Below are 13,263 nucleotides of genomic sequence, written 5' to 3'. Positions count from 1 at the left end.
TATGAAATCATATATTTTTTTTAATTTTTAAATTTTTAAATTTAATTTTATTTGTGTAAATAAATTAAATAAGTAAATATTTCAAAATTAAAGTGTTAAAAAAACATGTTTTATCTGCTAATATATTTTAAATTTATAAATTATAAGAATATGATCTTGTTTAAATTTAATATAATTTTTTTTCTTTAAAAAAACATTAATATATATTAAATAATATTAGTTTTATTTAATAAATAATATATTAGAATTAATATTTTTAAATAAATTGAGTAAAATCACTATATTTCAATTAATTATAAATTCTATTATTTTTAAAATAATACTGAGTTTTAATATTATAATCCAAACCTATTTAAATAAAAAAATTTAAATCTGTTTCTAATTTCAATAAGTTAATTTTAATCATAATCAGAAAAATGTTTTTCAATAAATAATAATAACTTTTTATTTAAAAAAATATATATAAATTATATATATTCTTTTATTTACTTCATATTCTGTTTTCTCTTAAAAATAAAAGCATTATTGAGCTATATATACAATAAACTCTAAAAACAATTAAAAGTTTATACCTTCGATTTCCTTATGCATGTCATCATTTATTTAAGAAAAAATTTCGTTCGAAACATTTGTTAAATAACAGCTTTTAAAAAAAGAATCTTAAATAATTAATTCTCTTTTTTGAATATTAAGACATTACTATTAATACAATTCAAAAATATATTTAGCAAAATTAAATAACTTTAAAATTTAAAATTTAGAGAGAACAGAATTATAGACTTTTAAATCAATAAAAATATTCATAAATTATTTTTTATTTAATATTTAATTATTATTAACATCTGTATATTTATCAAATAATTTTTTACAAAAATCTCTCATATTTTAAACTAAAAAATACAGATTTTCATTTTAGGTTATATTATTTAATTATTCGAGATATTTTTCATATTATTAGCATTATTCTTAATCAATCTATTGTAAAAAAATCTATATATAAATATAGAGTTATTCTTGTATTTAATTTTTTTCTTCATATTATTAATTATCTTATTATTTTTATTTCTCTTCTTATTCTTTTGATATCCTTTCTAAAAATATTTTAATGAATAATTTAAAATCATTAAAATCAAACTAATTTTTATCTTTAAAATTTTAAGAAGATTTTTTCATTAAAGCAAATAGACATTCTAGAGTAGATTTTTTTATAGAATACTTATTTTTGCTTACCTAGTTTAATTTATTTAAGAAATTTTTAATATCTTTTAGTTTAAGAAAAGGTTAAATATTAAATTAACTAAAATAATTAAAAACTTTTTTATATTTTTTTTCTTTTTCTAAATTTTCTTTTATTTTTATTGTTTATTCTAATTCTTCTTATTATTTTTACTATTCAATTTTATTATTTATTTTTTCTGGTTCTTTTTTAGTTATAGAAAATTAATTTTTGTCATTTTTTTAATTCTTTTTTATTGTTTTTTTTAAATTTTCTTCCTCGATTATCTATTTGGTAAATATATATATATATATATATATATATATATATATATATATATATATTTTAATAATTTTTTAATTAAAAAGAAAATTATTTTTTTACATCATCAATTTCATTTTGAGAAATTTTTAAATAAATTTTTCTATTTTGATGTTTAAAACTATCAAATGTATGAGAGTTTTCCATATGTTAAAAAAGAGCGTTTAATTTTTATATATTAGAAGTATTTTCCAAAGTATCGAATATAATTAAAGAAAGTTTAATCAATAAGGCAATAAAAATATTAAAAGTAAACAAATAGTTAAGGTCGTCATTAAAAGTAATTTTTATTTAGCAATCATTATCAAATAAACTTTCAAAAATTTCACAAATTTAATTTTATTTAATATATTATGGCAAAAAATCATACTCTTTTAAAAATAAATTAAATTCTTTCAAACATTAACTCATATTTGAATCGTAATTAGGTTTAAAGTATTACTTTTTTTTATTTTTTAAATAAAATATATTTTTTTATTTTTACATGATATATTTTTCTTAAGTTTTTTTCGTTTTTCTTACACATCAAAATACAATTTTAATCCAATTCTTAAAATAGAATTTCATAAAAATGTCCAAATTCTGTGTCTTAAATAATTTAGAAAAATAAATTATTTAACCTTTCTTTCATAAAAAGAGCAAATCTTTAATCATTATCATAATATTAATATTCTATTTAAGAGATTTTATATATTATTTAACAAAATTGGTCAAAGTTCATATATTATTTGTTTTCTTTATATTGTATATATAATAAATTTAGGTTTGCACTTGTAAATTGTTCATTTTGGAGAATTATATCTGATATAAATTTCATAAATACATTAGATTTGATAAAAGTAAAATTCTATTTATCACCTAAGGATACATAAAATTTGAAAATTATTTTCAACCTTTTTTTTGTGGATATCCAATCGAACTATTTTATTTAGCTTTGATTTTTTTTATGTTTTAATTAAATATACATTTTATTTTTATTTGTTTTTTATTTAATGTTAATAACTATTTTATAATTTAGCTTTGATTTTTTTTATGTTTTAATTTAATATACATTTTATTTTTATTTGCTTTTTATTTAATATTAATAATAATTAAATGATAATTTAAATAGATTTTATTAAATAAGATGATATTTTATTTTATAAATATATAAAATATGTGGATTAAAAATATATTAATTAAATACAATTTTTTAATTATTAATAAATTAATATTTAAATAAAAAATAATTATATTTAATAAATATTTCATATATTATTTATAAATATTTTAAAATTATAAAAAAAATATTATTTAATACTTGTATATTTTATTTCTTTAAATATAGAATATTTAATATTTACTATAATTATAATTTAAAAGTTTTATATTTTTAAATTATAAAAATTGTATATTAAATGTATAATACTTTTTTTATTTTTGAAAAAAAGTTTATAAATATATTAAAAAATATTTTTTAAATAAAAATTAATAAATATATACAAAAATAATTAATATATAAATAAATAAAACTAATTTTGGATATTTATTATATTTATAAATAAATATATATATACAAATATTTTAAGGATATAAGATGCTTATTATCTTTACAATAAATTGTTAAGGCATATTTCGAATAATTATAAATTTTAAATAAATAAATTTATATTATTTATGGATATTAAATTTATTTCATAAAAATTTATATATTTTAAACAAAAAAACAATTAAATAATATAATAATAAACATTAGATTGCTTTCAAATTATACATATTATCCTTAAATCAATTATTTTTAATATTTAATTTTAAATGATAAAAATGAATTTTATGAAAAGAAAAAAATTATATAAAAAATCTTATAAAAATTTAAGATAATATATAGATAGATAGAAATAAAATATATATAAAAAAAGATATGTTTTTAAATATATATTTAATAAATATATAAATAAAAAATATATAAATAAATAATTATATATGTGTTATATAAATATATATTTTATTTTTATTATTATTATTTATTATTTTTATTAAATTTATTTTATTTAAAAATCTTTTTAAATTAATTTTTTTATATTGTATTTTTTTTAAAAAAAATTCTTTTTAATAATATTTTCTGTCTTTTTATTTCCTTAAATAAATTTTACTTTTTAATATATCCTTTTAAATATATAATACTATTTTTTTATTTTTTATTTATTTTTTCAATCTTTAATTTATCTTTATCATATATTTTTACTGTTTTATTTATTTCATTTAATTTAATATATTTAATTATTATTTTTATTTTATACTTTTTTTAAAAAAAATTTGTTTGCTATTACATTTTTTTTTATTATAGGATATTTTATTTTATTTTATCTAAATTAATTATTTTTTTTAAAAAAAGAAAAAATTAATATAAAACATAAAAATATAATTTTTATAATAATAATATTTATTTAGTTAAATAAACGCTATTATATATTATTAATTTATTTAATAATAATTTTATCAAAATTAATATTAGGAAAATAAATTATTTTCATGCAAAATGATGCTTTATATTATATTTTTTTTTTTAAAATTTAAATAATTAAAATCATATATTTAAAAAAATATATGTATTAAATAACAATTTGTAAACTATTTTTAATTTTAAATATATATTAAAATTTATCATATTATTTTAAGTTAATTTTTTTAAATAGAAAATTCAAACATAACATAATATTTATTTTAAATACAAATAATAATATATATATAATATGAAAAAATTTTAATCACATAGTATATAAAACTTTTTAAATTCAAAATAATTAATATAAAGTAACTAAAAAAATTATTATTTTTTTTTATAATAATTAAAAAATAGTATTATTTTGTAAAGAAAATCGTTAAAAAAAATGCATTCCAATAATACATATGAATCCAAAATTTCAATATATAGAAGAGACAAAAACAATAAAATAATATATTATTTGCTAATAATAAACAGAATAACCGGAGCTGTAAATTCAATGCGTAAAAGTTACTCCGATATGCGTGATTTACATGTAAAATTAGAAAAAAAAGTAAAGGAATATCGTTTAGATGTATATTTGCCAATATTTCCAGGTCGATCATTAATAAATAAAACAAATAAGGATGAATAAAAAATCATAAATAGGAAGATTGAATTATAGTAATATTTTTATGATCTTTTAAAAATAAATAAAATATAATCTTTAGATTTAATGAAAGAAATAATTCCTAAATTCGGAATCACTCTTTAAATAGCAAATAATCAAGAAGAAGGTATAAAAAGTTTTTTTAATTAAAGATCTTAATTAGGAATTTCGAATCTAAGTTTGGAAACTGAAAATTAAAAATAATCTTTAAATCCTATAAATAATAATAAAATATAAAATTCTATAGGAATACATGTAGTTATAGATAGATATACATATATATATTAAGCTATTTATTTTTATTGTACATTTAGAGATTTATAAAATAATGAGCAATGGATATATAAAACAAGATATTCGGCTTTAAAGACTTTCCATTAAACATTATTAGATAATAAATTAAAGAAATATTTAATTGAATTTCCTTCAAGGAAAATATTTGGAATTACTAGCGAAAATCCAGATTCTGTAGAAAAAAGAAGGCAAAAATTAGAGTCTTATTTAAATCATGCATTATAATAAGAGAATATTTTATAAACGGAATTTGTGAAATATTTTATTTAGGATACGAAAAATTAATATTATTTGTTTTAATAAAAAGGCCATGATGAAAAAATAAAAATAAGAAATGATTAGAAAACAAGCTACTCAAATGTTTAATTAAGTTAAGTTGTAAAGATAAGCCATTGATAAAGATTCTTTCAAAAAATAATTTTTAGAAAAATTAAGTAATGATCAATAATAAATTCAAGAAATAGATTTAAGGGATGGTAATGAAAAAAGAAATGCGGATATTCCACTTAAAAAAAATAAAAAATGTAAAGTAAATATGATTCAAAATAAAAAAGGATTCTTTTAAACTATTCTTTACGCTATTTAAGAAGAGGATTCTGATATAGTTTATATTGAAAATTGAATAATTATATATACAATTTTTATTGTTGTTTGACATATATATTTTTATATTTTGATAAAAATTATTAAAGAAAAAATAAATTTATTAATTTTTATAAATACTTATTTTAATATATATATTAAATATTTATTTAATTAAAAAAAAAAATTATTATGTGTTTTAAATTTATTTTATTTAAGTTTTTATAAATAAATTATTTTTCTATTTTATAAAATAAAATATATTCAATTTATATTTTTTATCAATTATCTATATATTATTTAATTTTCTAATGAAATATATGTTTCTAATATTAATATTTTTTTTTATTGTAAATAATGTTTGTACTTCTTTTATTAATTATTCTTTTGCTTTTTTTATTTTATCAATATTTTAAATGTTTTATTTTATTTATTTTTTCTAAGTGGTATATATATATATTTATATTTATTCATAAATTATTTAATTTATAACTATTTCTTTTTATTTTATAGATTAATCCTTTCTTTAAATTTAAATAATTGTTGATAGTTTTGCAGTTTTAATTCAATATTCTAGTCTTATTTTATAATAAATAGATATAAATTTTTTAACAAAAACAAAATAAAGAAAGTCAAAAAAAAATTCATTATTAAATAATATTTATATTTAAATCTAAAATAATTAAATAATTTTTTTTTATTAAAATAATATAAAAAAATTTAATTATTTAAAAGAAATTTTATAATATATTATTTCCGAATAAAAAAAAATAACTTAAATTATAAAAATATTTAATTCATATATTTAAATCTAAAGATGCATTTAAAACACTTAATGCTAAATGTGGTTTTAAAATAAACTCTGGTATTTTTTTTAAATCCTTTGCATTCATATGTTTATATTTATAATGTAGATATTAAATTATTGCCTCTATTACTTCTCCATACATTTCTAATGTTATTGTTATATATTCTCCTCTTTATGGATTATTTTATTGTATATTAATTTATTCACGAAAGTAATTGCATAATTAAGCTACATCCCTAGAAAAATAAAACTCTCTTTCATCACTAGATATTATTCTTAAATATTCATTATTCAGTTCCATCTTTTTTTATATATTTTATTTAATTTAAATAATTATTTATATTTATTATAAAAATATTTTTGATTTTGTATTTATTTTTTAGAAAAAAAAAAAAAAACTATAAATTATTTATATATAAATATTAACGAACTGTATACTTTTATTTAAGAAATTGCAATTTTTACAAATATTAAAAAAAAATGTACGCTTTAACTTAAAAGTTATAAAACGATATTATGCTTGATTATTATATATAAACAAATGATTTTAATCATTAAGAATAATAAACAATTAATGTAAAATTAGTATATTATAGTCTTAAAAAAAAAATCATTTTTTTAAAAAATAAACAAGTTATTTGGAAATTTAGTACAAAAAAAAATAAAGTCTTAAAAGTAATTGTAATTTATAGAACTTTTTTTAGATAGAATTCATTTTTTTTAAGATATCAAAAATAAATTACCTTATGAGATATACATGAAACTTTTAAAAAACTTAAAAATATTAAATTTTAATAAAAACCATTTATTTTTCATATAATGTAGTAATACATTTTAAAAAAAAAAAGAGAAAAAAAGAAAAAATAATACATATATAAAAATTATTATAAAAAAATAGCAAAAAACAAAAATTAAATGACTGGAGAAAATAACTTTTATATAATAATAGAAGGAGAAGTAATGCAATTTAACTAATTTAAAAACTTAGAGTTATAATATTAATAAAAATATTAAAGCTGCACACCAAAATAGAAAGAATATGCTTAATAAAATATAACGAACGAACATGATTAACATGATTTTAATTATTCCTTAGATAATTAAAAATTAACAAGTTAATTTAGGAGTAAAAATTAAAGTAATTTTATAATAAGAAAAGAATAAGATTCTATTGAAAATATAAATAATACCTAGTAATAAAATGGTAATTATTCTAATAGTAATTTAGTAAATGAAATTATATGTGAAAGAAATATTGAAGGAAAACAAGATTCTTATTAATTTTATTAAAAAAAAAAACTTATATAATAAGAATAATCTAACGAATAATAAATATTAATAAAATAATATTTCAAAAATATGCATTTATAACAGATTCTTAAATCTGGTTAATAATTCGGGTAGTCGGCTAAAGATTAGCTTGATAAATAAATTATCTCTTAGGGCTTTTTAGCTAAGGAAAAAGGAATTGTGGCGTACTTAAGTCTTAAACATTATAATAATATTCTTTATAAATATTAAAATTAGTTGTTAGAAGAAAAAGTTTAGTTTTTATAATAGTTTAGCTTTTTTAAAAGCTTTTCGAAATAAAAAATAAAGATTTATATAAATCATTTTTAAGAAATATCATATGATATAAATAATATCATATATAATGAATTTAATAATTCAAAATTTATATATTTTATTAAATAGGGGTAAATTGAATTATCAAAAAATATTATAATAAATAATAAACTATTAGAAAATTAAGAAAATAAAAGCATAAATTAAGATAATGAAGAAAATTAAATTGATCATGATTTGTTGATATTAAATAAATGTAAATAAATAAAAGAAAAAGAAAATAAAACAAAAAGAATAAATACTATAATTTTAAGTGAAAATTAATATTTTGGATAAAAAGAAATTATAAAAGGTATTAAATATAGAGTTTCTCAGGCTAAAGTAATTTCGGTAAAAGCAGTTTTATATAGATTATCAGAAAAAGTATATACATATTACTATATTAATATATATATTTATATTTATATTTATATTTATATTTATATTTATATATTTATATATATATTATTAATAAATTTTATTTTACTATAATTTTTTTTAATAATTTATTAAATTATTTGTAAAACTATTTTTATTTTTTATTATTATATTTTTTTTATATTATTTTTATTTTAATATAAAGATTTTTAAAAATCATTTTTAAAACGAATAATCTTTAGAAAATAATTTAAAAGTAAATTTTGTTAAGGATGTTTATGAATAATAAATAATAAACATATGCCTATAATAAATAATTAATAAAGAAAATCCAAATAATAATTATGAATAACAATATATTAATAAAATATTAATGTCAAAAACTAATTTATATTATTAAAATAAATTAGAATATTTAAAAAAAAATTTTTAAAATAAAATTCCTTTTAAATATTACAAGTATAAAAAAATTTTTGAAAATTAAAATGAAAATGAAAATGAAAATGAAAATATAAATATAATTACTAATAATAAAATTTTTAAAAAATAAATAGAAAATATATTGAAAAATTAATAACAAAAAAACATATAAATAAATTAAGATATATAAACAATATATTTAAAAAAAATATTATCTAATAAAAACAAAATAAAAAATATGTAATCAAAATGCTTTGATAATATTAAATTCTATTAAAATTATAAAAAATAAACATCTAATATATAATTTAAATAAAATTAATAACAAATAAGGGAAAAACTAAATTATTGCTTAAAAAAAATTATAGTTAAAATTAAAGAAATAATTTATAAAATTTTAATAAATATAATAAAGTATAAAATGATAAAAATATATATAACTGTAAAAATGATATTAAAAATAATAATAATAATAATAATAAAAATAATAATAATAATAATAATAATAACATTAAAAATAATAATTTTAAAATTATCAATAAAAATTATTAATATTTATTTTCTAGTCCTTTTATTTATTAAAATTAATAATAAATTTAATAATTTTATAATAAGTAAAAATCTAATAAATTAAATTGTAGTTTAATTAGTAATAAAAGCTTTTCATGTAATTAAATTTAAAAAATTAAAAGTCTTTCTATTAATATAAATAGTAATAATTATAATATTATTTCACATTAGTAAAAAATTAATTCCTTTAGTACTGGATTATCTAGAAATATATCTATTTATACAAATAATTTTAATAATTATAATAATTAAAAAAAAAATATTGATAATTATTAGTGATAATTAATAAAAGGATAAAATAAAACTAATTAAAATATTTTAATTTAAATTTTTATTTTTTTTTAAAAAAAAATTATTAATATAATTTATAAATTTATTATTTTTATAAATAATAATTTAATTTATTTTAAAAAATTACAATTACATAATAAAATTACAATTACATAATTTTTTATTTTAATTATTTATTTTTATTTTTAATTTTAAAAATATTATTAATATATTTTATAACTTGATATTTTTATAAATAATTATTTAATATTTTTTTAAAAATTATAAATATATTATTTTTTTATTTAATAATAAATTATTTTTTGTAAAAATTTATATAAAAAATAATAAATAAATATATTCGAATACGAATAAATTTTAATTTAATTTTAATATAAAATAAAAAAAATATAATAATTTATTCATTTTTGTAATATTTTAAAGAAATATTCTACCTTTATATTAAAAAAAATAAGTAATTAAACAAATAAAGAAAAAAAATTAATTACTTCCAAAATACCATCTTCATCTAAATCGGTACAATGAACAGCATTTTTTACTCTATCAACACCAAACTAAGCTCTAATAGTATTGCTTCTTAAAGTTCTAGCAATTTCAGGGTCATGGGGTCCACATAATTCTCTAAATTATTAAACGGAATTTTACTATCTAACTTCAAGAACAACACTCATACCACTAGTTAAATGTTCTGACAAACCATTATATTCAGGTAAAACACCTTTATAAACTTCATAAAATTCATCGGAAGTAGGTCTATCTAAAAAGAACGATTAAATTCCAGTAATTTAGAATCCTTATAATAAAATAGTATTAATAATTTAACCTAATTAAAGACTTTTAATAATATGAGGCTTAATAATACAACATGAGCAACTTGATAATAAAGCTGAAGGCTTTAAATTACTTTAATCAGAAAAAAAAAAGTTTAATTCTCTAAAAGCACTTGAATCTAATTATTAATATTTATAATAATAAAATAAAAAATAAATATATATATATAAATATATAAATATATAAATATATATTATATTATATATATTTATTTATAAATTTTTATAATTATATATATATATTTTTTCATTTATACGAGAATCACTTCCATGACATGCATTTTTAGTTCCATCAGTTCCATATTATGCTCTTATACTTTATGGGTTTTTTTATTTTGCTACCTTTTTTTTATCATATTTTTTTTTTTTCTTTTTTTATTACTTGCGTATTTGTTGGTCCTAATAAATTTCTCCATATTTTTATTGAATCATCTCCTACTAATTCCAAACCTACTACTAAATCACTACTTATAAATTAGGTAAGTGTTTCATAAAAAGGTTTTCCTCTATGTTCCTCATAGAATTCTATATATTTATTTTTATTTTATTTTTTTAATAATCATACTTTCAGCATCTTATAATTACATTTTAGTCATTTTTATATTTGATATTTATAATCCGTTTTTTTCGATTATTGATAAAATATTTCCTATTTAGTTATATGCATCTGGCTTTATCATTGCGAATGTTCTTTTTTGTTTTTTATATTTTATTTTATTTGTTTTGTTTTGTTTTTACTTTTCTTTTTTATTTTAAAAAATTTAACGGGTATAAATATCTGCAAAATTAGTTATTTTAAGCTATCTAGAATATATAGTTAATACTGATCCTAAGTAAAATTCAGATTCGTTTATTGTATATTCGCTTTTTTTTAAGAAAACTCTTTTATTTTTTAAATCATACTTTTTTTAGAGATTTTAATAGCATAATATATCTATTTAATTATTTTATTACCATTTCAATTGTTTTGTCTGATAAATAATAAATTAAATTATATGTCCTTATTAGTGAAGCACTAGTATCAAACCATTCAACTATAAATGTATATCTTTTATCTGCCATTTTTTTTTATAATTTTTATTTATTTAAATATATATATTTATTTTTTTAAAAATATTAAAAATAAAAAAAATAGAAAAAAGTTACATATTATATATATAAATTATTTTAATTTAAAATATATAACAATAACAATAAAAATAAACAAATATTATAAATTTTATAAATTATAAAATTTTATTTATTTAAAAAATAATAAAAAAAGATATTTTTTTCATAAAAAGATATTATATAAAAAAATTAAATAAAAAAATATATATATCTAAAAATAAAAAAAATGTCCTTAAAACTTTATTGCCCTGTAGGAAACTTCCGTGCAAACCAAATCTTAATAACAGCTGATTTATGTGGTGTTGAGATCAAACATATAGACATGGAATACTCTGATAGTAAAACCAAAGAATTCTTACAAAAAAACCCCTTAGGAAAAGTTCCAGTATTAGAAACCACTGAAGGTTTTATATTTGAAACAAATACTATAGTTCGTCATTTAGCCCGTAAATCCCATAAGCTTTACGGATCTTCATTATACTAATAAGCTTTAGTTGACTAATACTTAGATATATTCCAAAATGAATTAGCACCTCCATTACTTGCTTTAACGTGTCCTGTGTTTGGTTGTATTTAATTCGATAAGGAAGTATATAAAGCAGCTAAGACTGAAGTATAGACAGTTTTGAAAATAATCGAAGATAGATTAAAAGTATCAAAGTATTTGACTGGAACTGAAGTTACTATTGCTGATATTTAATATGCTGTTTACTTATCTTATGCTTTCAGAACTATTTTTGATGAAAAATATAGATAAACAATTAAACATGTAGTTGCTTGGTATGAAAGTATTGCTTAATTACCTCAATTTGTAAAATATATCGGAAAATTAAGATATACAATAATTGAATGGGTAGCTAGTTAACCAGAAAAGAAAGAAAATAAAAAAAAAGAAGGAACAGTGCCTCCTGCTGCTGTTTAAAAATAATAATAATAAAAAAAAGACGAGAAATAAAAAGAATAAAAATCCCCTGTTAAATAATAATAATAGTCAACTAATAAGCAAACATAAGAACCTGCTTAAGAATAATAATAAGGTGGATTTGATCTTTATAATTTCAAGACTTTATATACGAACGCAAAAGATAAAAATGAAGCTGTTAAATTTTTAATCGAAAATTGGACTAGTGGAAAACTTTGCTTATATAAAGCTCATTATGATAAATATGAAGGAGAAGGTACTGTCTTATATTAATTCAATAATCTTAAAAGTGCATTCATTTAAAGGTGTGAAGCTGCCAGAAAAGTAGCATTTGGTACTTATAGTGTATATGGCGATGAACCCAATCTTGAAATTTATGGCGTTTGGTTATTTGTTGGAGATAAAATGCCTGAAGAAATGAAAGAAAATCCTTCTTTAGAATATACTTAATGGACTAAATTAGATATTAATAAACCCGAAGATGTTAATACTTTAACATAATATTGGATTAATGTTGAAGAAGATGTTTCAGTTGTTGAAGGTAGAAAATTAAGAAGTTTTTCTTGTTTTAAATGAAGAAGGAAATACTTTTTTTATTAAAAGTTTAATATCATGAAGTTTTATTTTTTAAAGTATATATTGCTTTATATTGATATTTTATATTTAATGGCAATTTATATTTGTTATTTAATAAAAATTTATAATTTTTTTTTTTTCATTATATAAATATTTATATATATATATTTTTATATTTTTTTTTATATTATCTGTTTTTAAAATAA

The 13,263-nt window shown here is 14.8% G+C and overlaps 3 protein-coding genes across 3 annotated transcripts, besides 33 other annotated features; 2 read left to right on the top strand and 1 right to left on the bottom strand. All coding sequences in view use genetic code 6, as the record gives it.

Moving 5' to 3' along the window:
- Window positions 1–1,313: 1,313 nt before the first annotated feature.
- Window positions 1,314–1,357: a microsatellite.
- Window positions 1,322–1,389: a microsatellite.
- Window positions 1,390–1,514: 125 nt separating this feature from the next.
- Window positions 1,515–1,560: a microsatellite.
- Window positions 1,561–1,979: 419 nt separating this feature from the next.
- Window positions 1,980–2,034: a microsatellite.
- Window positions 2,035–2,463: 429 nt separating this feature from the next.
- Window positions 2,464–2,625: a microsatellite.
- Window positions 2,626–2,951: 326 nt separating this feature from the next.
- Window positions 2,952–3,026: a microsatellite.
- Window positions 3,000–3,046: a microsatellite.
- A 398-nt stretch (window positions 3,047–3,444) lies between these two features.
- Window positions 3,445–3,522: a microsatellite.
- Window positions 3,446–3,500: a microsatellite.
- Window positions 3,505–3,569: a microsatellite.
- Window positions 3,518–3,554: a microsatellite.
- Window positions 3,546–3,610: a microsatellite.
- A 797-nt stretch (window positions 3,611–4,407) lies between these two features.
- Window positions 4,408–5,447, top strand: IMG5_188710 (PX domain protein; the record flags this gene model as incomplete). The annotated part of the gene is made up of 2 exons (XM_004027097.1): window positions 4,408–4,798; window positions 4,919–5,447. The coding sequence occupies 2 exons, from the start codon at window positions 4,408–4,410 to the stop codon at window positions 5,359–5,361; spliced, it is 834 nt and encodes a 277-aa protein (XP_004027146.1). The 3' UTR covers window positions 5,362–5,447.
- Window positions 5,448–6,666: 1,219 nt separating this feature from the next.
- Window positions 6,667–6,716: a microsatellite.
- A 1,467-nt stretch (window positions 6,717–8,183) lies between these two features.
- Window positions 8,184–8,216: a microsatellite.
- A 143-nt stretch (window positions 8,217–8,359) lies between these two features.
- Window positions 8,360–8,427: a microsatellite.
- A 60-nt stretch (window positions 8,428–8,487) lies between these two features.
- Window positions 8,488–8,529: a microsatellite.
- Window positions 8,488–8,539: a microsatellite.
- Window positions 8,488–8,540: a microsatellite.
- Window positions 8,496–8,535: a microsatellite.
- A 272-nt stretch (window positions 8,541–8,812) lies between the features above and the next one.
- Window positions 8,813–8,849: a microsatellite.
- A 309-nt stretch (window positions 8,850–9,158) lies between these two features.
- Window positions 9,159–9,249: a microsatellite.
- Window positions 9,184–9,283: a microsatellite.
- Window positions 9,202–9,264: a microsatellite.
- Window positions 9,210–9,290: a microsatellite.
- Window positions 9,218–9,283: a microsatellite.
- Window positions 9,254–9,293: a microsatellite.
- A 445-nt stretch (window positions 9,294–9,738) lies between these two features.
- Window positions 9,739–9,776: a microsatellite.
- Window positions 9,773–9,814: a microsatellite.
- Window positions 9,815–10,020: 206 nt separating this feature from the next.
- Window positions 10,021–11,511, bottom strand: IMG5_188700 (nucleoside diphosphate kinase 7, putative; the record flags this gene model as incomplete). The annotated part of the gene is made up of 5 exons (XM_004027096.1): window positions 10,021–10,568; window positions 10,707–10,791; window positions 10,832–10,974; window positions 11,015–11,351; window positions 11,404–11,511. 5 exons carry the CDS (start codon window positions 11,509–11,511, stop codon window positions 10,021–10,023), a joined length of 1,221 nt encoding a protein of 406 aa, XP_004027145.1.
- Window positions 10,607–10,692: a microsatellite.
- Window positions 10,637–10,694: a microsatellite.
- Window positions 11,512–11,724: 213 nt separating the features above from the next.
- Window positions 11,725–11,769: a microsatellite.
- Window positions 11,725–11,786: a microsatellite.
- On the top strand, window positions 11,773–13,170 carry IMG5_188690 (hypothetical protein). Its single transcript, XM_004027095.1, has one exon. It carries the CDS (start codon window positions 11,786–11,788, stop codon window positions 13,055–13,057), a length of 1,272 nt encoding a protein of 423 aa, XP_004027144.1. The 5' UTR covers window positions 11,773–11,785; the 3' UTR covers window positions 13,058–13,170.
- A 29-nt stretch (window positions 13,171–13,199) lies between these two features.
- Window positions 13,200–13,245: a microsatellite.
- Between the last annotated feature and the right edge of the window lie 18 nt (window positions 13,246–13,263).

Source organism: Ichthyophthirius multifiliis (assembly GCF_000220395.1).
Source record: "Ichthyophthirius multifiliis unplaced genomic scaffold scaff_1120509251358, whole genome shotgun sequence".
Taxonomy (NCBI): Eukaryota; Ciliophora; class Oligohymenophorea; order Hymenostomatida; genus Ichthyophthirius; species Ichthyophthirius multifiliis.
Note: the sequence above shows the minus strand (reverse complement) of the source record. Positions and strands in the feature narration are given on the sequence as shown.